The 23,311-nt window shown below is 48.0% G+C and overlaps 6 protein-coding genes across 6 annotated transcripts; 3 read left to right on the top strand and 3 right to left on the bottom strand.

Moving 5' to 3' along the window:
* Positions 1-318: 318 nt before the first annotated feature.
* On the top strand, positions 319-6,806 carry cch1 (calcium channel protein CCH1; the record flags this gene model as incomplete). The annotated part of the gene is made up of 3 exons (XM_056679415.1): positions 319-1,914; positions 1,970-4,994; positions 5,050-6,806. The coding sequence occupies 3 exons, from the start codon at positions 319-321 to the stop codon at positions 6,804-6,806; spliced, it is 6,378 nt and encodes a 2,125-aa protein (XP_056529787.1).
* A 395-nt stretch (positions 6,807-7,201) lies between these two features.
* N7500_008270 (uncharacterized protein) lies at positions 7,202-8,001 on the top strand (the record flags this gene model as incomplete). The annotated part of the gene is made up of 2 exons (XM_056679414.1): positions 7,202-7,347; positions 7,485-8,001. 2 exons carry the CDS (start codon positions 7,202-7,204, stop codon positions 7,999-8,001), a joined length of 663 nt encoding a protein of 220 aa, XP_056529786.1.
* Positions 8,002-9,762: 1,761 nt separating this feature from the next.
* clrD (uncharacterized protein) lies at positions 9,763-11,477 on the bottom strand (the record flags this gene model as incomplete). Its single annotated transcript, XM_056679413.1, has 3 exons — positions 9,763-10,247; positions 10,309-11,206; positions 11,385-11,477. The coding sequence occupies 3 exons, from the start codon at positions 11,475-11,477 to the stop codon at positions 9,763-9,765; spliced, it is 1,476 nt and encodes a 491-aa protein (XP_056529785.1).
* Positions 11,478-13,555: 2,078 nt separating this feature from the next.
* On the top strand, positions 13,556-14,837 carry N7500_008268 (phosphotransferase family protein; the record flags this gene model as incomplete). Its single annotated transcript, XM_056679412.1, has 3 exons — positions 13,556-14,053; positions 14,129-14,563; positions 14,652-14,837. The coding sequence occupies 3 exons, from the start codon at positions 13,556-13,558 to the stop codon at positions 14,835-14,837; spliced, it is 1,119 nt and encodes a 372-aa protein (XP_056529784.1).
* Positions 14,838-15,783: 946 nt separating this feature from the next.
* On the bottom strand, positions 15,784-19,035 carry kin1 (putative serine/threonine protein kinase Kin1; the record flags this gene model as incomplete). Its single annotated transcript, XM_056679411.1, has 3 exons — positions 15,784-17,729; positions 17,788-18,415; positions 18,472-19,035. 3 exons carry the CDS (start codon positions 19,033-19,035, stop codon positions 15,784-15,786), a joined length of 3,138 nt encoding a protein of 1,045 aa, XP_056529783.1.
* A 524-nt stretch (positions 19,036-19,559) lies between these two features.
* N7500_008266 (uncharacterized protein) lies at positions 19,560-22,928 on the bottom strand (the record flags this gene model as incomplete). The annotated part of the gene is made up of 20 exons (XM_056679410.1): positions 19,560-19,628; positions 19,693-19,915; positions 19,974-20,003; positions 20,055-20,205; positions 20,257-20,321; positions 20,377-20,507; positions 20,559-20,583; positions 20,632-20,734; positions 20,785-20,827; positions 20,878-20,921; positions 20,972-21,357; positions 21,408-21,530; positions 21,595-21,679; positions 21,735-21,784; positions 21,841-21,999; positions 22,046-22,151; positions 22,201-22,256; positions 22,306-22,316; positions 22,369-22,531; positions 22,585-22,928. The coding sequence occupies 20 exons, from the start codon at positions 22,926-22,928 to the stop codon at positions 19,560-19,562; spliced, it is 2,367 nt and encodes a 788-aa protein (XP_056529782.1).
* Positions 22,929-23,311: the final 383 nt, after the last annotated feature.

The raw sequence follows: 23,311 nt of genomic DNA, 5'->3' as shown, positions 1-23,311 counted from the left end.
AATTGAAATATTGTAGTAATACAAGCGATGGAAGTAAATAATGTCAATATGCGTACAATACATGTATTAGGGATCGCCGAGGTATGCCACGACGTTTGAAATGGCGAGGCGCATGCCGGGACTCGTCCTTAGTGCAGTTGCGATCCGGACGCCCTTTGCCCACATCTCAAACCTGTCTCTTATCTTTTCTGTTTTATACCCACACTCGTTTCTTTTCTCTACGTCCCTTCTCCTACACACGTGTCGCTAATAGTTCCCGAGCATACCCCGTTCGCCCTGCGATGTCTGCGATTCCATAATATCTGATCCTGCCCGACGATGGCGCCAGAAAGCCAGAACTTTGATAATGACGAAAATGCCCCGCCAAACCAAATTCCTCTCCAAGATCTCTCGAAAGCGGGAGATGCGCTTCACGAGCGTGGGAGAAGCCGCGCCGGGACTGGTCTCTTCTCGCGACCATCATTAATCGGGAGGGGTTCGCGAAGAAATTATGAGAGTATTGCGAAAGAGTCGCCTATTGATTCGGCTGGACCGAGCAGGAACCCATTTAAACCATCACAAACGAACTATACAGAAGTTGCTTCGCCGATTGATGACCTGGGTGGTTTCGCGCAAGCGATATCGTCGGTTGGCCTCAGTTTCAATGGGCCACAGTCAAGGGCATCGCCCTCAGACCCATCACCAAACCGTGACTTTGACGATGCTGCTTCCGACCTTGACGTTATACCTCTAGATCCTTATGATCCGCACGATCCGCACGGCTACAACCCTCCAGGGGACGAAGATGATAGGGTACGGTTGACCGATCCTCGATATCTACAACCAATGAGCGGTGCCACCGGCGCAGAAGAGCGACATAGTACTGACACCGCTGGTCACTCTGTGCACTTTGGTGGTTCAAGACTGGGCGATGATCTTCCTCACCTGGAAGATGGGATGGGAAGCCGTCGTGGTAGTAGTGTCAGGGATCGATCGCGCTCTCTGTCCCCATCGGCATCCACCGGGGCTCTGCAGCGCGCCAGCTCAATGGTCAAATCCATGTCCCAGCGAGTGGTCAACTTGAGTAACGAACCAGAAATAGTACAGCAATCGATTGAAAGGGAGGAGCTTGATAAAAATGCACGAATGGACGGACCGCCGGTCTTGCCAGCGATGGTAGATTATGCACATGTCTCCAAACCCGAAGCCCAAGCAGCTCGCGAGAAGCGTGCTTCTGGTAGATCATGGAGGGATCGGAACAATCCCTTTAGAGGCAGGTCCCTTGGAATTCTGGGCCCGAACAACCCTCTACGACTATGGTTGTGTGATATCCTGGTGAATTCTTTCATGGAGCCCTTTATCTTGATTGTTATTGTCATCCAGACCATCTTGTTGACTGTTGAAGATGCGCTTCCTGATTCCCCCGATTCAGCGGTATGGGGAAGCAGCAAGTTTGATTGGGTTTTCTTAGCCATTTTCATCATTTATACACTTGAGATTGGCTCTAAGATATTGGTATCTGGACTTATCCTCAATCCTGTCGAGTACAGCACGCTTAATCGCAGCCTCGGCATCAGGAAAGCAATCGCGGAGAAGGGCAGGAACCTGATTACACCGCATCGGCAGGGGACGATCAAGAAAGCATCGATGCTCCAGGCCGAGCCCCAAGCTTCAATCCTGCGAACATTTACAGGGATGAACGGATTGGACCCCGAAGTCTACGATGATCCTCTACACAAACGTCGTATTAGGCTTGCGCATCGTGCGTTCCTTCGACACTCTTTTAACCGGCTTGATTTTGTAGCTGTTGTCACTTTTTGGATATCCTTTTTCCTTTCAATCTCGGGCATAGAGAAAACACATCAACTGTACATCTTTCGCATGCTGAGCTGTCTCCGAATTTTGCGTCTCCTTGCCATGACCAATGGCACCTCGGTAAGTTATCTGTTGCGAGAATGTGATTTTTGAGATACTGACCAATTACCTCTAGGTAATTCTTCGAAGCCTTAAGCGAGCAGCTCCTTTGCTCGTTCATGTCGCATTTCTCATCGGTTTCTTCTGGCTTCTTTTCGCCATCATCGGCGTCCAGAGTTTCAAATCCAGTTTCAGGAGAACTTGTGTCTGGGTTGACCCCGCGGGCCAGAACAATTACACATTGAACGATGCATGGGGTACATTGCAATTTTGTGGCGGCTACCTCGACAAGGACACGGGAAAAGAAATGGCGTGGCTCAACTCCACTGGTGGTGAAACAGGGTTCAGCCCCAAAGGGTACATTTGTCCTCAAGGCTCTGTATGCGTGGAAGGTGGCAATCCTTACAACGGAACTATGAGCTTTGACAACATCGTGGGGTCCCTGGAGTTAGTCTTCGTGATAATGAGCTCCAATACATTTACCGACCTGCTCTACTACACCACCGACACTGACTACCTTCCAGCTGCTCTGTTCTTTGCCTGTGGGTTCGTCATTTTAAGTTTGTGGTTGGTGAACTTGCTAGTCGCGGTTATCACGCACTCATTCCAAGTGATTCGAGAAGAGAGCAAGCGCAGCGCTTTTGCTGTCCAAAAACTTGATGCTGTCGACGAAGATGAGACATTGTCTCGCAAAATCAGTCTTCTCAAGCGTATGTATGATCAAACCGAGTGGATTTGGGTTTGCCTCATCATTTTCGACCTTGTCGTGCAAGCGCTCAGAAGCTCCTCTATGCCTGCCAGTCTAGCCCGAATTATCGATACCACCGAGACTGTTGTCACTATCATTCTCCTGGTCGAGATTATCTTGCGATTTGCCTCGGATTGGCGCATGTTTCATCGAAAGCGTCGTAATTTGACAGATCTTTTCCTTGCCATCATTACCTGCATCATCCAGATACCGCCTATCAGGAATTCAGGCCGTGCATACACGGTTCTCACCATGTTCCAGATCCTTCGGGTCTATCGAGTGGTACTGGCGTTCTCTGTGACCAGAAAGCTGATCGTGGTCGTATTCCGCAATACTGTCGGTCTGCTCAACTTGATATTTTTCCTGTTCTTGATGACCTTTTTATCTGCAATTTTTGCAACACAGCTTTTTCGAGGTCAGATTCCACCTACAGATCCAAGTGGCACGTCAATCGTGATTAGGTTTTCGGATATCTACAACTCATTCCTTGGAATGTATATAATTCTTTCGAGTGAGAATTGGACCACGATTCTGTACAATGCAACCGCATATACAAATCAATTCAACACAGCCTGGATTTCGGCGGCATTCATTATTCTTTGGTTCATTGTGGCCAACTTCATCATCTTGAACATGTTCATTGCTGTCATTCAGGAAAGCTTTGATGTTTCGGAAGACGAAAAACGAATGCACCAGGTCAGGGCATTCTTGGAGCAGAAACAAGTCCATGGAGCGCCCCAAGGAAACCTTGCACTCTCGAAAATCCTTCGCATGGGCCGAGATTCAGCCCGGTACAAAGATCCACTTGACCATGGTCCTGCAGCGTTGGAAATGTTGCTGAAAGACGCGGTGGTGCAAGAGTTCCTCGAAGAAGAGAACAAGCACCAAGAACAAGGAAGACCGAAGGACACACGAAGAGTGAGCACAATGCCCGAAGGCGCGACTCAAGAGGCCATTCAACCAGGCTGGATCTCACTTTTATGGACAAAGGCCACCACACTCGTTATGCGGAGGGAACCAAATCCTTTCTACTCGAAGCTGAAGTTTTCACGTGCTTACGAGGAGTTGGATCCGAGGACCATGGCAAGAGAAGTTGTTACTGCGGCAGAGCAGAGAAAACGGGACCAGCGAGCCTATCTCGTAAAGCACCCCAACTACAACAAGTCACTGTTCCTCTTCTCGCCGAAGTCTTCCGTTCGGAAGATTTGTCAACGAATTGTCGGCCCAGGGCGCGGCCATCAACGAGTTGAAGGCGTGGATCCATACAAGCCGGTGTGGTATGCGTTTTCTGCTTTCATTTATACAGCTATTGTCGCCATGGTGCTTCTCGCCTGCATTACAACACCCTTGTATCAGCGGCAACATTTCCGCAGGGACCGCAACTGGTTCGTCTATACTGACTTGAGCTTTGCTGCTGTGTTTACTATTGAAGCGACAATCAAAGTGATTGCTGATGGGTTCTTCTGGACTCCAAACGCGTTTTTCCGCAGTTCTTGGGGATTCATCGACGGAATCGTGTTGATCACGCTGTGGATCAGTGTTGGCGGCTCCCTTAAACAGGACTGGAGTGTTTCCAGGGCCATTGGCGCCTTTAAAGCGCTGAGGGCCTTGCGCCTTCTGAATGTCAGCGACAGCGCCAAGGACACGTTTCACTCTGTCATCATTGTCGGGGGATGGAAGGTCATTGCTGCCGCTGCGGTTTCTATGAGCTTCCTCATACCGTTCGCAATCTATGGAGTCAACCTTTTCAACGGGCAGATGGCCAGTTGCAATGACGGTGATTTCTCGGGAGACCTGGTCAACTGCGTCAATGAATATGCCAGCTCGCCATACAAGTGGGAGGTGCTTGCACCACGAGTGGCTGGGAATTCTTTCTATGACTTTGATAATTTTGGTAACTCCCTCTTCATTTTGTTCCAAATTGTCTCCCAAGAAGGCTGGACCGATGTACAAGAACGTGCAATGAGTATCACTGGAAAGATGACTCAACCAATCGATCTAGTGGCGCCGGAGAACGGGTTATTCTTCGTGGTGTTCAATTTACTTGGAGCTGTGTTTGTTCTGACACTATTTGTGTCTGTGTTCATGCGCAATTACACAGAACAAACTGGTGTTGCCTTTCTTACAGCCGAGCAACGTTCTTGGTTGGAATTGCGGAAACTTCTCCGACAGATATCGCCCTCAAAACGATCCTTTGAGAACCAGAACCAGAAGTTGCGGCTGTGGTGTTATCGAATTTCCGTTAAGAAGCATGGCCGGTGGGCGTGGTTCGTGACTTGCACCCTTGTGGCTCACCTGCTGTTACTTGTGCTGGAATACTATGGCGAGCTTGCCTGGTGGGAATTGGTTCGAGGTAAGTTTTGTGTCCTTGATTCGATATTTTGCGTATTACTGATTGATCAATCTAGCTGTCATATTTTTGGCATTCATGTGTGTCTACGTTGCAAATGTCTTAATTCGACTGATTGGCCTTGGGTGGCATCGGTTCAGCCGAAGCTCATGGGATTTGTTCTCTCTCATAGTCGTTCCTGGCGCTTTCGTCACCTCCGTCCTTGACATTGCATACAACGAAGATCATATCGTGGTGAAGCTCAACAAGCTTTTCCTTGTGTCTGTTGCTTTGTTGCTTATTCCAAGGAACAACCAGCTTGACCAGCTCTTCAAGACAGCGGCAGCCAGTTTATCCGTGATTGGAAACCTTCTAGCTACCTGGTTCGTTCTGTTCTTAGTGTTTGGCATTGCAATGAACCAGGCGTTCGGTCTCACCAAGTTTGGTGAAAATGAGGATCACAACCAGAATTTCCGCGATGTGCCCAAATCACTGATCTTGCTGTTCCGAGCAAGTTGCGGCGAAGGGTGGAATCAGTACATGGAGGACTTCGCCACTATGACTCCGCCCTTGTGCACGCAGAACTCCAACTTCCTTGACGACGACTGTGGAAGTGCGCCGTGGGCTCGAACACTCTTCATTGCATGGAACCTGATCAGCATGTACATCTTCGTCTCGCTGTTTGTTTCATTGATTTTCGAAAGTTTCTCCTATGTCTACCAGCGGAGTAGCGGACTCTACGCGATCAGTCGCGAAGAGATCCGCCGGTTCAAACAGGCATGGGCCACGTATGATCCAGATGGGACAGGCTTTATATCCACGGAGCAGTTCCCTCGACTACTCGGTGAGCTCTCTGGTGTCTTTGCAATGCGAATCTACGAGGGGGAGTTCTCGGTTGGACATATCCTGGAAAAATGCCGGATCGACCCTCAGAGGAACTCAATGGGTTCTTACGCAAGAAACTCGATGGTCTCGCTGGCTGAGCCACACTCAATGCGGCGAAACTCGCGTGTCTCGTACGGTGTAGATATCGAAGAGCTCTCTCGGATCATCTCGCGGATTCCAGTTCAAAGCATTCGAGAGCGGCGCAAACGATTGAATACCTTCTACGAAGAAATTCTTGTGTCAGCCGACCCCGATCGTGGTATCTCCTTCCACCAGTGCTTGATGATCCTCGCACATCACAACGTGATTAGCGATAGCAAGAGTTTGCGCCTTGAAGAATTCTTACGTCGTCGAGCACGGCTGCAACGGGTGGATGAAGCTGTCCGTCGAAATACCGTCGTCGGTTTCTTTGATACCCTATACTGGTCACGCGAATTCCGTCGCAAGATTGACCGCAAGAAGAATGGCCGGATGAGTGTGGTCCCGACATTCACTGTGCCGGAGATTTTTGTCGACGATCCAGTCGAGGAGCACGACGAGCCAGCTTCCGGTGCGATCACACCCCAGACCCAACCCGACTTGGACGGAAACTTCCCCCCTATGCTCTCCCCCGTCTCGCACCACAGAAGAGCCGAGTCCAGCCCAACTGCACACCGCAATGCTCTACCTCGCATCAATACCAATTTGAGCGGGTCAGTATCCGGCTCCAGCACACCTACGAGGGAATGGTCGAGTATCAGTCCCTCAATCACACCGCGTCACATGTATGGGGATCGCACTTCGTTCGATGCCGGCGAAACGCATGAGGCGCTTTCGGTTACCGATCCTTCGCGTCAGAATAACAGTATGAATGTACAGGATGTTATGCATTCGCTAGATAACTCTGCCTGGGGTGAGAGTATCCGGCGAAGCTTCACGCAGCGACGATCGGGTGATCGCACTTCGGAATAAAATGTTGTGCATATCTATGTGAATTTTGATGTGATTACGAAGTGGATAGTAGGGCGATTTTGGGGTTTCGACTTTTTTTTTTTTCATTAGCATTCCCTAGAGGGGTTTCATTTTTTTTGTTTTCCCATGCCCATTGGGGTTTCTGGCTTGTATACTACTCTCTTTGAGCATTTTGCATAGCAGGGAGCATTTTGGGTATCCTTTTTTTTTTTTCCATAGATACGATTATTGACTATATACATCGAAAAAATCAATTAAACTATAGAAGACTGCATGAACCAAGTGGGTCGAACTAGTTACTATTGATGCCGAAAGAGGAAATTGGCAGAGACCTATAGAATATGACAACTTACATAGATGCGTATGTAGACAAGTCTACATACCACATACCCATTATGAAACCGGCAAAAAGACAATATATCCTCGAAATCCCCAAGCTCAAAGCCATTGTATATCCGTTTGCAGGGACAATCACATTCATCCGCATGCGTTCAATTCCGTGTCTTAACCCTCCCTGCAGCACAGTCCTTGCAGTCAACCCGTACGATTAATAAACCTAATCCCGACATATCCTATCCTACAAATAACCTCATTCCTCTCTCAATCTACGGCGTACCATGACATAGTCTCCAACGCCTTTATATATCCAAACCCAAGAAACCAAAACTATAACCGAAGCAACAATGAACCATATCGCCTCACCATTTCTCTCTTTGAAGACGTCTCTTCGCACCAGAAGTCAAAGCCCCAAATCAGGCACCGACTCAAGTCCAAGCTCAACAACAACCTCACCACCCTCCTCCCCAACATCCACCCACTCGTCTCACGCCTCTCCACACCATCTCTTCAACCTATCCTTCCCCCCTCCAAGCCCCACACATTCCTACGGCAATCCGACACTTTCGGACAAACCACCAGCATTGGACATCACTCCCGCCATGTTTCCGACCACAACGTCGGCATCAGTGTACCCCCCTGCGCTGTCCTACGCGGCCGCTCATCGATGGTCCTCCGCCAACGACCCTCTAAAACCGATCTGGCGCTGAGCGAGGAGCGGTCGCGATGCCATGAGGATTCTATTGAAAGACAGGGGTTGGGGCTGATGGAACCGCGGCCGGTGGATTTAGGGGTGGGTGAGATGACGCCTAAATTTGTGATGGGCGGGATCTTCGAAGTTATGGAGGGACGGGCTTAGGCTTCACTCTCTCTTGCTTCTATCTTTTTAACATTTTAACATTTTCTTGTTCTTGTTCCTTTTCAATCGGTTTGAGCTGTGATACTCTATTTGGATTTAATTGTCTTGTTCCTCTTGCAGATGTGGCATTGGATTTTTCTGTTTTCGGAAAAGAATGTGAAATAGGAAATGTTGTATAGTGGCTGGCTGGAGATTGGAAATATGTCGACATTGTATTTTCTGGGGCTTACATTTGACCTCTTGTTGCGAAGAACAGTTGCATAAATGAAGACCCAATGGTTCCAAGGTTATTTGCTCGAGGTTGTATATTCGTAGGGTTGCTTGCCTTAGATTGGGCTCATCCGCAACTACATCGGGATATAGAGATCGACGGTGTACAGTCGCCACTCAGTCTTATTTACAGGATATATCTATATATCTAACAATGGATGGTGTATATTTACCTTGAAATATGTGTTTTATTTTAAAGAGTAGAGTGTTAATGATGAGAGGTATGAGACCCGGCCTAACAAAATATACCTGCCCAGTGGGCTGAGATACATAGTTGCGCGTATCTAGTTGTCAGCTCTCCCTAATAATTTATTGAGATGAACAATCCGAAGTCGTGATAGGCCACCAAGGCCCTTCACTACTACAAGTGATCTGGGTATCCTAGAATACTAGGACATACCCCCACGATATAAACACACAAATATATATCTCACCTTTAGTTATCTATTTCTGCTCTAGCCTACTCTATACGGACCAGCGAGTTACAAGTCTGTCGAGTACATAGCCAAGTTAGGCTCGTATACATATAGGGTCATGGCACTATAGGGTTTGCTCACAGCCTGGGAACTGCCTGCATATATAGGTAATAAGCAGTGATATTGGCTGCCATGATTTAATATTAGCTGAATATGGAGACACAAACACCATCGATGAACATTTATAGAAAAATTTCTTTAAAAACATTGCTACCCATATAGGTAAGGAAAGGCACAATGGCGTTGCTGCACGGACCATGTGTAACCTTGGAACACGCGCTGGATCCCTGGTGCCGGGTGCATAGCTTATAAATTGTGACACGGTTCCAAGGGTTTGGGTGACTTACTAATTAGGTAGCCTATATAAAACCTTACTAGGACCCTTTTCAATAGAGGTTAAATCAACTACGTTAAGTTCGGACTATAGCAGGGTGTTAGGATACAAGTCAAAACCTAGAGCTTTTTTATACTCTACACAATAGGCTGTCTGTCGGCTTACAAGAATTTGAAAGTATAGTGGTATGTATAGTCAGGTTAACCTTGTTCTATCGACATATATCCAACTGTACTATCCATAACCCTGATTCGGATGTCATACCAATATCATTGTTTCTATTATCATCATCATCCAGGCTTGGCCATAGAACAGAATGATAGCGCCAGGGCTATATCGAGTAATTTGAACTTGAACTTGATTTGTTGTTTGTTATTAATCATACATATTCTCGTCAGGGTATTGTAAACCTAACATAGGGCAAAGGCAAAGGTAGACAAAGATACCAGAGATGAAAAAAAATCAAGATGCCAGAGCTTGAAGATGCCTGAAAGAAGGGTAGTTGATGCTTTGATGCACTTGCGTTATGGTCATGACTATGCAAAAAAAGCCAAATCGCTAATCACATATGCTGGGGGTATGAGAAATCGCAAAGAAACAAAGATGTGAGGATGTTGGCCGGTTGGTAGATATTGGCCGGTTGGCTGGGCGGGTCACAGCGCGGTTGAAACAAAGAGCCTTTTAAGGCTTTGATCCCTGGCCCTTACGCTTATTTGGCCACAATTGTCCACGACACTTGGTTTCACCGCATAGGCATGGCACGGCCTCGGGATCAATCTTCTGAGGAGTGGTATTCTCCTCACCCTGATTATAGTCGAACGTCAATTCGGTGCCAGGGGCAATATCCCGGTTTGCGAAAAAGGCAAGGTTGTAAAGGTATTCATCGGCATGATTGGTGGTGCACACGGGAACGATCTTGCAGTTAGGATTGCAAGAGTGGTTCATAAATCGTGTCGCAGAACCAAATTTACGGCCGTCGATGACCTTCATGTTCCGCTCTTCATCGTCGTCGTCCTTAACATACCAATCCAAGGAAAAAAGGTAGGATTGGGCGTGCGAACCATCGGTTAAATTCTCACGCTCATCGGCTTCGGCCTTGGTAATTACCTCACCGAGGTAAAGATCAATAAATTGACCGCGGTGGATCAAGTCGGGGGACCGAAGGCCTAAGAATCAAATCAGATTAGTATATATAGTTAGGGAAAGAGGTGATAAAGTGAGACAAACCGAAGCCGCGAGATCCAGTGTCAAAGATTTCCAACCTGATAGTCCTTCCTTTCTGAACAACATGGTTCCAGCATCTTTCCCCGTTACAGCCACAACGCGAATTGCATTCGTAAATGATTGCCTTACGCTTGAGGAAACTCTTAGTCGCGACAATCAATCTACGATTACTCTCGCAGATCTCGTAAGGAACGATTCGATCCTCAGAATCTTCTTCCTTACTTAGGCAATCACATGTGAAACGGTCACAGCCGTCAGCCCCAGTGCATGCACATCCGATATTGAAGTCCGAGTCATCAGGGATTCGTTCAACACCCTCACGGTACTGATAACCGTTAATGAACACAAAGTTATCGGCTAGTTTAGCAAGACGTGTCGGGGAATCAACAGTTGGAATAACCGCAGGCCCATTGATGCGCTTTAGCTTCTCGTCGAGAGTGTGACGGAGCTTTGCAAGGTGGTTTGTGTTTGTAGGTAAAGGTAAGTCAAGCGTTGGGGTCGATTGAAATGACAATGGCACAGAACGACGGTCAACACGTCCCCTCGTAGTAGGGTATGCGGCCTTCTTAACCCTTTCCTCTTCATCAGTTGTCGGAAAGATATGAGCGTCCATTCCATTCACATTGTCGATACATCGTGCAATTGCAATTTCGCGCTTTTGCTTTGATGTTGGCGATGGTATCACAACGCTGATCCGGGATGGCCTTGGACTAGGTGCAGGACTAGGCGTAGATGGATCAGGATGGGCATGCGACAGGCGTGGACGCTGTGCATTGTTTCCTTCGCTTGACGAATCAGAAATATCAGACGAATCTAAACTTTTCCTTTTTTGTGGTACCGTTGGCGAACGATACGCCAAAGCTGTCACAAATGGAAGCTTGCCCTGAACCAGATTCTCTGACTACAAGTGATATTTAGTAATCGAACAAGTAGTCAAATATTGGGGATTGGATTGCCATAGGTGAACAGTTGGCTAGGGGTGAAAGCAAAAAGATTGAGTCCGGACAAAGAGAGTGTGGGCACGGACCCAAGGGAAGTTCGGGCTTCAGCCTTTGAGCTGACTGGGCATAAGAACTTACTACCTCTGAATCGTTTGGTTCAATCTCGTCCGTTAAGTCAATGAACACTCGGTTCTGATTAGCCCCCGAGCCAAGAGGGACACGTCCCGCCATCCTAAGCGCGTAGGTGTTAGGGGTGACAAGCCTCAGAACGCGTATAAAAGCGCGTTGAATCTCATAATTGCATACCTTTCAAGATATTAGAATTGCACGGCGAGGAGATTAAACAAACAGGGGCTCCTGAGATACTCGAAATCTCGATGAGTCGAAGATCCTATAGCCTAGGAGGCGAGGATAGAGGGATATGAAAAATAAACGTCGTGAGACGAAAAAGAAGGGAAGAAACAGTATCTCCAAGACGCGCCGGTAAAACTAAAAGAGACTAGAAGAGCATCCGACGTTCGTGGCGGATTGGAGATGTGGTGGAAGATTGAGGGTTAAGAGTGGTGACGAAGTGAGGTTGAAGGAACAAGGACGGGAAGGTCGTGGCGGGCCCGTTTATAGGTGCTGACTCAGCACCGTTTATTGGGCTCCTGCCTAAATAGGTAATGATCGTCATAGCGTTAGCGTCTCATGTTGTCTCATTTCAAAGAAAAGCAGGTCTTTCAATGGTTTTTTGATATTCCCAACTTCCACTATCGATTAAAGTTAATTTGGGCTTTTGATTTGATTTGCCGTGGTTTGGGCTGATAGGGTATTCTGGTCAGTGGCCGCTGATTGGGCATGAAAAGGGAGTTTTTGGGAAGTGCGGGAACAGCGCCCGGGACGGCCAAGTGGTCTTTAGTGAGGCCCCAGCAACCTGATAGCCTACAGACGCAAAAAGAGCATAAAAACACTCCCAAAAAACACTATACTATAGAGCTCAGCGTCTACTTTCGATTGATATATATATCAGCCAGGTTGAATGTGGGGATCGGCGGGTAGAGGGAGTTGAAGATTTAAGGGCAATGACTGTTATAAAGCCTTGGCATCATTGTCTGACCATGCGGGCCGTGGTGTTTCTCACTTCCCCCAATCAACACCCTATACCTTTGATGAGTCAGTACCGGAGCTCGCTTATTTTATAGAGAATTAATAGTATAGTTATCTAGAACCCAATATTATATTATGAATAGGTCGGATTATGTAGAATTTGCAGGCGTCGTATGTGTTAAAAGAGAAAGCGAAGTATATCGGTTCATGTGGCTACCTGAGGCCTCCTATTAATCTCTTAGTAACTCAACATTTGTACATATTGTATCTCCTATTATTCCCCGCGTCACATGTGCCGGTTCCTAGGTGTCGCTTTTCTAGGTGCCAATCCTCTCTAAGTGAGGCCCCGTCTTTGGCGGCGATGAAGCCGAAGTTGGGGCGCAGGGAACTACTCCCGCGCCCCTAACAAACGAGCCATCTATATCCTCCAAGGCTATGATAATATATAATTTTTTTTTACTAAACGGGCTTTATTAGTAGATTTTATCGTCATATATTCACTTATTTAAAATATACAACGAGATTTAGGAGGTGTAGTTGCGTAGGGGAATTTGCGTCACCTTCGCCAACTGGCGAATTCGGCACGGGCCACCAACAACGGGACTCCGCAGCGTCATAAATTTACTATAATATACAATATCGCGCATAAGAGGCAATCCGATTTTGGCGAAGAGGTTTGCTGTCCGGTTTGACCGATTTCAAGATTGTATTGAAGGGCGACAAATCGTTGGGCCAGTGTCCTGGGTGTTCGGAGCCATCATGTCAGGCCTAGGCTTCCGCACCCATTTCGGCCCGAAGGTCTCGACTAGACCCAGTAACTGGGGCCCCAGAAAACCCGGCTGAGGCCCAGTTCGACCCGGTCTCTACAAAAAAGGGGGCATTAGTAGTAAGTCAGCTAAATCAGCAGAATTATATATAAGTTGCCTATTTGCTTAGTTTATAATATACCCCAATCCGCAATTTGGTCAATGGTTGTTACTAGGAGGTGGAAATAGAAAAACTCCTGCAAGATAGCCTTACCCAGGCAGAAGACGAGCCCTAGTCGGATCAAATGTCAACATCCAATCAGAAAATGCTTCCTTGTCTAAGATGCATAGAGGACAACGTATACTTGCATTTTCCCTCTTCTAAGACATATATCACATCAATTCCACACACTGCATCCAAGGCCAAGGATATTCTGAATCTTACCTTAGCTTCATCAATTGCTGTCCGCCATTATGTCTACCGCGTCAACTTCATGGACTACCACTCAGGTTTTCCTGCAAGATAGTGACACCCACACCGCCGATTGTTTCCGCCGCACTCAATGGGATGAGCTATGTCGAGTTGCCTCAGGTCTTGCTGGTCAGCAATGCATAGCCCTAGATCAGGTTGCAAGTGGCCTCAACAACATTGTGCGGGTGCTAGAGTTTTCCGACCAGACACGCTGGGCCGCCCGGGTTCATATCAGAAGGAGAACCTCTCTTGTTAGCAGAACTAAGCTTGAAACCGAAGTTGCAACAATGCAATTTATCAAGGAGCATTGCGATTTACCAGTGCCCCGAGTCTTTGCTTATGACGTTGATGAGAACAATCCGGTGAGGGCTGCGTTTATTCTGATGGAGCTACTCCCTGGAAGTGTCGCTATGGACGCACTCGGTGGCTACAAGGTTCATCGTGGTGTGATACCTAAAGAGCACCGACAAAACTTCTACCGCTCTGTCGCGAAGTCTCATGTTCGTCCCCTTTCCTGGCCTATAGGCTCGCTCCGGTGCTTATATACTTACTTACCCTGCCCCCCTAATATATAGGTTCAATTGACTTCCTTACGACTACCCAAAATTGGAACAATTATCCGGAACAGCGAGGGTAACTATGAGTGTGGTCCCTTACCGGGTATTGGCGGTCCATTTGATACAGCAACTGCATTCTTCGAGGCGTGGGCCGATAGCGTTAAGTTCAAGTGTGATAAAGAAACAATAACAAGGATGATGGCGAGAGGCCCAATCCCAGCAGAACGCATGATCACGATCATCGATAATTTTCCTTCGCAGATAAAAGCGTTGGCTAGCCGGCTATCCTTATACAACGAAGGGCCATTCCCTCTAGACCATGATGATTTTCTTCATAGTAACATTATGGTGGATGAGAATAGCTTTAATGTGACCGGAATCATCGACTGGGAAGGAGCATGTACGGTTCCCTGGGAACTGATCGCATTCCCCGATTTCCTTACAGCTATGCCCGTCAGCTTCGATCTACCTGGGAAATACGGCCATGATGGGCAGCCGCTAGACGAAGAATTGCGAGAAACCCTGGCGCGAGCGCGAGGAGTATATCGAACTGGTCAAATCGGTCGAGCTTGAAGATAGCTTGCTCTCGGCTTGCTTGAGCAGTAAGAGGAGCCAGGCTATAGCTTACTCATATGGGGCATATACCTGTGTTGGGAAGTTGGGTACCTATGATCGCATTATAGAGGAGTTAGAGAGCACCTGTGGGAAGAAGCAGTCAAGTCATTAGAATACAGTCTTCCTATTATTACAGTACTTGCAGGCCACACCAAGCCCCAGCTATGGGAAGGCGGCCGCGCGCGGAATCCAATACTTAGGCGTACCCTTTTAGATGACGGACCTGGGAAATTCGAGTATGGTGACGTGAGCTTGCGTGATCGAGTACTTGGTGGTTCTCGGGGTTCCCCTAGGGTTTTCAGGGTTGAGAGGTTGAGGGTACTGGCGTCGAAGGGGCCTTTTTGCCATTGTATACTTGGGATAGGGCAAAGCACCTACAGTCACCAGGGAACCAATCCACGATAGAAGCGGAGGCAATGATACCAGGACAAGACATTGGGGAGGTGGGCACCTGTTTGAAAGGAGGTTAAGCGGCAAAACTAAGTCGAATAGGCAATTTAGAGGTCTGCCATTTCCAAAAGGATTCAATTTGGAACTTATCTTAGCAGTACTCAGCAGAGTTGACGAATAAGAGATCTAGGGAATACTGCTCCAACATTTTGTATTCGTAGGCCGGTTGATATAAAGTCCATTATGTCCAAAGAAAGGTATACCGCCATCTTCCTGGCCATAGCCAATAGACGACAGAGACAAAACGAAAGCTCAAGCAAAAACGCTAGCAACCAAAATTGTCTTCACTCGATTTTAATATACACCATGAAGACCCGAGAGTCTAGCTAGGTCAATAGGTATTGAGATAGGCGAGTAGTACTTAGGTTCGGGATGAAAAGAGCAAATAACGGGCTAATGAAGATAAATGGACCCCTCGATGAAAAATAAAGAACAGATAGCGAGGGACATGCAATGATAACGGGGCAAAACTGATGAATGCTCATGCGGATGCGTCGTGAATGATTGTAACTCAGAACAAAACGCCAACTGTGTCACAAAGGCAAGGGAAAGGGGATCTGATCATGAAATGCACTCTTTGGTCAAGGATTCTGTGTCAACAGGACAGGTCACAGTTTCAAGGCATCGAGGATCTTCTTCGCCATCTCTCGATACTGCCACATTCCACCTGATACCTTCTTGAACTGAATACCATGTAGAGAGAACAGAGGCACCTTGACGATCAGAATTTCGAATCGAAGGACAAGGTTCTCTCCGGTGTCACTCTGTACACGGGTAGTGGTTTCGCCGACGACCCGGTCGCCGACCGAACCCTGTTCCCGTGCCACATATTCATCTGAGCCATCCGAGTTCGTGGTAAAACTGCGATCCGGCGCAGCTTGAGCTCGACGAAGCTTGGAGGACCCAGCGCGGCTGTCATCGCGGCTCTCGTCGTGGTTAAGGAGACCACCAAAGCTGATACGACGGCGGTGTCCTGATACTTGCCCCTGTCGTTCTGGACTGGGGGGGCTCACATCAATCACCTTGTCGAGGTCGATGCTGGGGGCATGCCGACAGCTAAACCCACCCTTGATCTCGACATACTCAACCGCAAGTTGCCTCAAGACCCGAATGATATCAGCCCGAATGACGGGCAACGGTTTACTGCTGGTCGTGGAAACACTGAAAAGACCCTTGAGGAACACTGGTTTGGATAGATCTTCTCCCTCGTTGGCGCTCTCCAGTGCTGTTCCTGCGCCGGATATGTCCGCATCGGTCTCCTCGGGCACGTTGGCCTCTCGGGTAGCGTCTCGCCGGGCGCGGCGTGCCTGGATACTTTCACGCCGGGCGTGTCCCAGGGACATGGTGCGTGCCGTATGTGTGCGTCCACCCGTCCTCGCGCTGGCCGGATCTTTCTGATTATTCGGAACGACTTGATCAGAGTCACTGATAGAGGGCGGTTCATGGTCTGTAGCGACATCCAAGGTGTCGTCGTCACTTCTCCGCGCGGCTCTCCGAGTTCGGTAGTCCGCTGAATTGACGCTGGTCGACCTCTCCAGGAATTTGTTGGACCGTGCACTGCGTTCTGCCGTTGTTGGCGCCGCCAGAAGATCTTGCTGTGGTCGGCTGTCATTCGAAGAGGTCCCACCTGGAGATGGCTCTGCCCGTCGAGTTCTCCTTACACTGAAGCCACGGTGCATTGGAGACGCTGAATCTGCAGGAGGTTGAACGTTGAGTGTCGGTGTGTTGGGGGTACTGATGGGTTCACGATCCGCATCGCGATGGCGATCTTTGGTCCGGCGCGTACTGAATCGTCTCAAGAGTCCAGCAGCAGTGCTTTCTTTCTTGGCGGGTGTGTCGGGGTGTGAGGTTGGAACTGCGTGGGTAGATGGCGAGGAGGAATGAAGTATCTTCATTCCTTCCGAGGCTTCGTCCTCGCCATGGGTGCGGGCCCGTGGCCGAGATCGCCGCCCTGTATCCTTGTCTCCTGCCAACTGGTACTGATTGGTGTGGGCAGCTTCCGGGGCCCGCAGTTCAGGCACGTGGACTTCGCTGGGGGGTTTATGAAGACCAAGAGCACCAGGCCGTGCTTCAGCCCGCTCTCGGTCAAGCTTCTCTTTGACTAGATGGTATGTGGATACCAACGGACTGTAAGCATTCAAAGGGTCGTTGCCTAGTTGCACCGCCTCAGCCGAAGGAGCAGAAAGGGTATCGCGACTGGCCGCAGAGTTTCGTCGTTTGTAGAAATCGAACACTCCTCGTTTGCGCTCTAAATGATTGGAAACAGGTTGTTGCTGTTCCCGGGCGTACAGCCGGAGAGCATGTTGGTAATCCTCAGACTCCAATACTTTGGTCAATTGAGCTGTGATATACTCTGGAGGCCCAAAGTCAAAGCCGGTCATCTTCTCAATAACCTCTGAATCCAGAGGTAGCTGCAAAGGCTCACGATGGGGGAGGTGGTTCTCTGGAGGAGCATTGAATCCCTTGTTCATCCAGGGATGGTTCATGATCTCGGCCAAGCTGGCACGTTGCTTGGGGTCAGTGACCAACATACGGGATATAATGTGGCGGCACTCTGCAAATTCTAATCAGCAATGGAATATAAACAAAGAATCCTGTCAATGTTGACTTACCAGCAGTGAGACCTGGTGGGTATTCCACGACACCTTTCTTGATTTTGGCATGCAGCTGAGGCATGCTCTGGTCATCAAAAGGTACTTTTCCACAAACTAAGACATAAAGGACAATCCCAAAGCTCCAAACATCAACTTCGGGCCCCGTATACGGTCTGGCCTGAAGCAACTCCGGAGCAGCGAAATAAAGACTGCCGCAAAATGTCTTCAAAATGCCTCTCGGCGAGAATAAGTTGCTGAGACCAAAATCAATGATTTTGATATCACCAGTCTTGCTGATAAGGATGTTCTCAATCTTCAGATCGCGATGGACAATGCTGTTGCGGTGACAGTAATCCAATGCGCTAGCGATCTGTCGCGCGAACTTGCGCGCCTGCTTCTCCTTCAATTTGCCGTGGGAGATGATATAGTCCAGCATTTGACCACCGTTGACATATTCAAACAGCATGTACCAATGGTATGATGTTCGAACGACGTCCCGCATGCCGCAGATATATGGATGGTTCACTAGGCTGACGATGGCGGCTTCTCGAGCTGTGCGAATCTCCTTTGAGCGATCAGCTCTCTCTGTCTCCCGACTGGTGCGATGTTCCTCGGTTGAGAGTCGGGGCACGATTTTAACGGCAACCTGCGACCGTAGTCAGTATTATGTTGATAATTTAAGACAAGAGTCAAATATCGTACCTGTTCTCCAGTCTCCATATTTTTCGCTAGTTTTACTTTTCCCATACTTCCAGCACCTATTGTTTTGCCTAGAGCCCACTGACCTGTCGGGGTCGTGATCGTAGTCCGTCGCTTGGGCGCAGCTGCGGGGGCATTTGTTGCGGTCGCATGTTGCGGCGGCAGCTGTGAACCAGAGCTTGGTGTCATATCAACACTGTCTCGATGCCGGCTTTGAGTTGAGGGGTTTCTTTGGTGCCTTCGGGCAGTTTCAGTCCGAGCGGTCGAGGGGCGTTCTTGAGATCGGTCGGATGACGCTTCCCGACGAGAAGGGATGCGCGCGAGATTGGATGTCTCGAAATCGCGTCGAGCTGCATCTTCAAGTGCACTATGGTTTGAAGGAGGACGTCGGTCCTGGGAAGGAGTCTTCGAATGTGACAAGTTAGTTGGCGTGGGGGGCTGAGTCGTATTTGACGGTCGAACCGCTACACTCCGTGTCCGATGAGGGAGATCCGATGGGGCCCGAGAAGGACGAGATGAAGTTGACTGACTGCGGGCCACAGTCGGCGTATTAGTTGGTAGTGACATCGTGGATGTGATTCTCCTTTGAGTGATTTCGAGTCAAAGCGGGGAGAGAGGGAAGCCGCAGCCAGGGCTCAGGCCCAAGCACAGTTGATGCGGTGCGAGGACTGTTTCACAGAATGAAACAAATCCCGTGGAAAATGTAGAGGATACTAAAAGGACGATGGAGAGGGGGGGTAAAGAGTAAGAGGAGGTTGGGATACGGAGATCGTCTAGGGGCGGGTGCTAGCCTTGAAAGCTTTCGAGTTGATACCCAAATTCTGTTTGAGGCTGGGTTTCATCCCGACGCCCCTTTTTCTTTTGTAAATCGTCTTTTATGGGTTTTTCTTCTTACTCTATTGTTCTCGACTACGGAGTACTCCTTCGACATATACTATCTGACCACGTCACCACCTACCCTGGGGAAGTATCGGATCACGTGGGCCAAGGGTACTATAAATATCCCGAGGTCAGTGTACTACCATGTGAGGTCCATACAACATGATAAATTTACATTTAGATGTAAATATCCAATAGTTAATACGGGTAAATCACCACTTCTCGGGTCCAAAAGTCTCTCCTTCCACGACTGTCTTTCGAACTGCAGTATAAAGAGAATCCTATATTCATCGTTAGGACCCACTTCGATAAATGACGGGATATACTCCGTATGTAGCTACGTACCGTGGTCTCAAATGGAGCTATATTTCCCCACCACTGGGGTATCGAGACATTCGGAAGAATAATCGCAAAGAAAATGATAATGGTGGACAAAATGAGGCCCGAGTCAAGTCCGGCAGCGGTGATATAGTTGTAAGTATGCCACCAACCGCCCCACCGCCGTCGAATCCAGTAGTTGAAGATGAGGCCAAAGATAGCCCATGAAAAGAAACTCAGTGGAGTGGCCCTGTAAAGGGGTCAATAACGGCTAAATGTGAGTAACAGCATGGATTGCGTAGACTCACGGAGGCAACCAGGCCATAGCACCTAGCATCCTGTTGATAATTCTTAGCATAGTCTATCAGAGATGATCGTCCGTCACTTACACAGGTGCATTGAGGAATCTGAGCTTAGTCCGAGGGAACAATCTTATCAAAACATAGAACGCTACCGGGAGAAGGGCGCCGAGCAGCCAAAACCATTGGATCTGCACATACAAGCCGCCGGGTCCAAACATGCGCTGTGGGCCAATAACACCTATGAAGAGTCAGTAATCCGCTAATATGTGCTTGAGACAATCAAACTAACCCCACACAATGCTGGATGAAAAGAAGGATCTTCCGTTTGGGCACGTGAAATGGGCTGATTGAGCACTATTGCCATAGATGATTAATGCATGCTCTCTTTGGTAAGATGGGGATGACGTACGGCGTGCAAACTTCATCAATATTGCCCAAAGTCCAATTCATGACTGCAATTTGAACAATACTTGCCCATAATGTAGCAACAACTTGACACATGAAGGTGACCCGGGGTGGCACTTTCATATAATGAGCCAGCTATTGAAGAGTCAGCAATCTGTCCACTGGCATGGAGAGTGAGTGCTTTACTTTGAGATCTGCACAGTATACCTGGCTATTGTCAAGGTTAGCTTCGTCCTCGAAAAATACTATTACACCTTACGCTTGTCCCAAGGTGATGGTGCTAAAGACTTTGAATACCATGACCCCAATCGGCTTTCCTGGCATCATGAACCCTGCCAAAAATGGGGATAAAACATTGAGCGCTGTGTAGATTAGCGTAGCACACAATTTGGAGGACCGAGGCTGCACGTACAAAGCATGATGTTTGTGACGCCGAGAATCAGGCAGGTTGGAATCTATTTTTTCGAGTCAAAAACAAGCCCACAATACCCATAAATCGACATACTATAAAGACAACGGCAAGAATGATCGAGACAAAAAAGCCCCACCCTATGTATTTGGTCAGATCTGATAGTCGTACCCAGAGGAGCATCACATACAAGGAAGTTGCGAATCATACGCCAGAATGCCTGCAAGCCCTGTCGCGATCGAGAATAGGAATAGACCCGCATACCACCAGTCAGGTGCCTCTTTGTAATTCTTCATCATGGTTAGATGAATATCAGGTTCCTGGTCCCGAGCAGCCTTGAATTGGTGCCAGATTTCCTTTCGGTGAAATAGAACAACATGTACGATGGCTGCTGTAAGGGCCGCAAACGACAGTCCGTAGTTTAAGGCAAAGGTTGGAGCCAGGAACATCGGTGAATATGCCTTGTACTTTGCATCATCAAAAGAAAACCCAGCACCTAGGATTCTTGTCACATTATAGGCATTTTGGGTGTTGTCATAGGTGCTTGCTGTGTTGATAGGGAGATAGTCGGAGTACCTATATTGCTGTCAGTCTTGGAATAGAACAAGTGAGATGTTGCAGCATACAAAGCTCCAGAGTAAGAAATTCCGATTGTGGTGATAATCACGAAAACTACAAGCCCGATAAGAGTATTGACAATAGCATGGATAGGTGCCAAGAGTGGATCTCCGAGATATGCAGAAACGTAGCTGGTTATAATTAGCTTTACTTCCTTTCAGTGGTTCTGCAACGAACAGGAGCTGTGAATCTTACGTCCAATCGAAGGTGATAGGAATGAGGGAAAGTCCTGTAAAGCCTCCAAACAGCTGGTTCAAGACCACATTGTTGGGTCGGATCCCTACAGGCAGAAGGGTCAGTGCAGCCAGGAACCAAACGGACCATCGGGATCTTACAGGTGACAAAAGCAAAAACTGATAGTCCTTGCCATAGGACTCCTGGTATCCTGCAGTTCGAAGAGAATTAGCATATGTAATTCAGGTTAGAAAAAGATCACCTTACCAATACCAGATAAAAGCCCCAATTGTCACATATAGGAAATATCGATAGCGTGAGATGCTCCATCCTTGAGTCTCTGATTCATCTGAGGAGCTCCAGTCGTGAAGAGCATAGAACAATGAGGTATTTGCAAACTGACCAGGCCACATCATAGCAGCGGGCCTTGGAGTTGTGAGCGGAAATCTTGGCAAGGACGGGTCCAACTCACCAGACAAGGAAACGGCGGAAAATGCCTGCCAGTGACATACCAACCACTTGACTACTCAAAGCAAATAAAAGTTGAAACCCCCATCCAAGTTCCATGTTATAGAGTGCTAAAATCAGGTGTTAGACCGAGATTGATTTACAAGAGATATTGCTTACGCTTTGCTTTCAATGCCAAGAGGGCATCTGTACAATAAGCATAGCCGATCGACACACTACATATTGCTTAGCATTGGTCAAAGTTTGTGATGAGAATTCACTGACTTTGCCATGATCTAAAAGCAAAAGGTTAGCTTTCTGGAGCCTCATCAACTTTCACCAACTTACTGTGATGACTGCATGCTCTTTGATAGTAAAAGGACCAGGGTTGAACGTCCATTCAGCTCCAAATGTATTGAACTTCCGAGTCGGCATTGTCTTGGCCCACAAGCAACCTAATGGATAAACCAGCAACTGTACGACGATAGCTGGGAATGAAATAGCAGGACTCCTAATGCAAGATGAGTTTTCCTACTCAAAGACTATACTGAAATCAAAACCCACCTCATGCTCAGAAACATATTAAGTCCACTTCCAAGAGTAGTGAAAAACATGCCCAGCACCCAGGCACGTACAGTATTGGCGACTTCTCCGCCATCTGTATTACGCACCGCGGCACGAACTAGATCATACTGGGAATCCTGGGCGAGAGCCTTTTCAATCTCGACAACCTTTTCCTGATCACCTGTTTTGACTGCTTCGTTAATAGCATCGATCTTCTCCTGCGGCAAATTTGGATCCCACTGATGCGAGATTTGGATCTTCTGTAACTCTTGGGTCGTATTGGTTGCCGACTTGTTGTTATCGTTTGGGTCAAGGCCCTCCGTGACAGGTAGATGCGAGCCCATTTTACAATATTCGGGTGACAGGTAGCTCGTCTAGGATTCAGTAGGCGTGGTCGACTTTGTGTCCAAGGTTTGAAGGCTCCTAGACATGATAGTTCGGGAAAGGCGAGTGTCTAAGTCTTATATGATACGACCGGGGGAAGTACGAAAGGTAGATTAGAGGATAATATCATAGCAAAAGGCGTGCCCGTGCAAAAAGGAAAACGATCCTTATCTCAACTTGCCAATGGCTATGGACAATGTCGGCCCTCGATTCATCCCCCCGCATTCTAACACGTTTGGACCATAACCTATAAGCTATCGTCCTATCAATCTCCGGATATAATTTGAAAGAATCTCACTAAGATAACAATGTACCTGCTTTAGGTATAAATGCGGAGAAAACC

Source organism: Penicillium coprophilum (assembly GCF_028826855.1).
Source record: "Penicillium coprophilum strain IBT 35676 chromosome Unknown utg000005l_segment0_segment0, whole genome shotgun sequence".
Taxonomy (NCBI): domain Eukaryota; kingdom Fungi; phylum Ascomycota; class Eurotiomycetes; order Eurotiales; family Aspergillaceae; genus Penicillium; species Penicillium coprophilum.
This window is presented reverse-complemented; position numbering and strand designations above follow the sequence as displayed.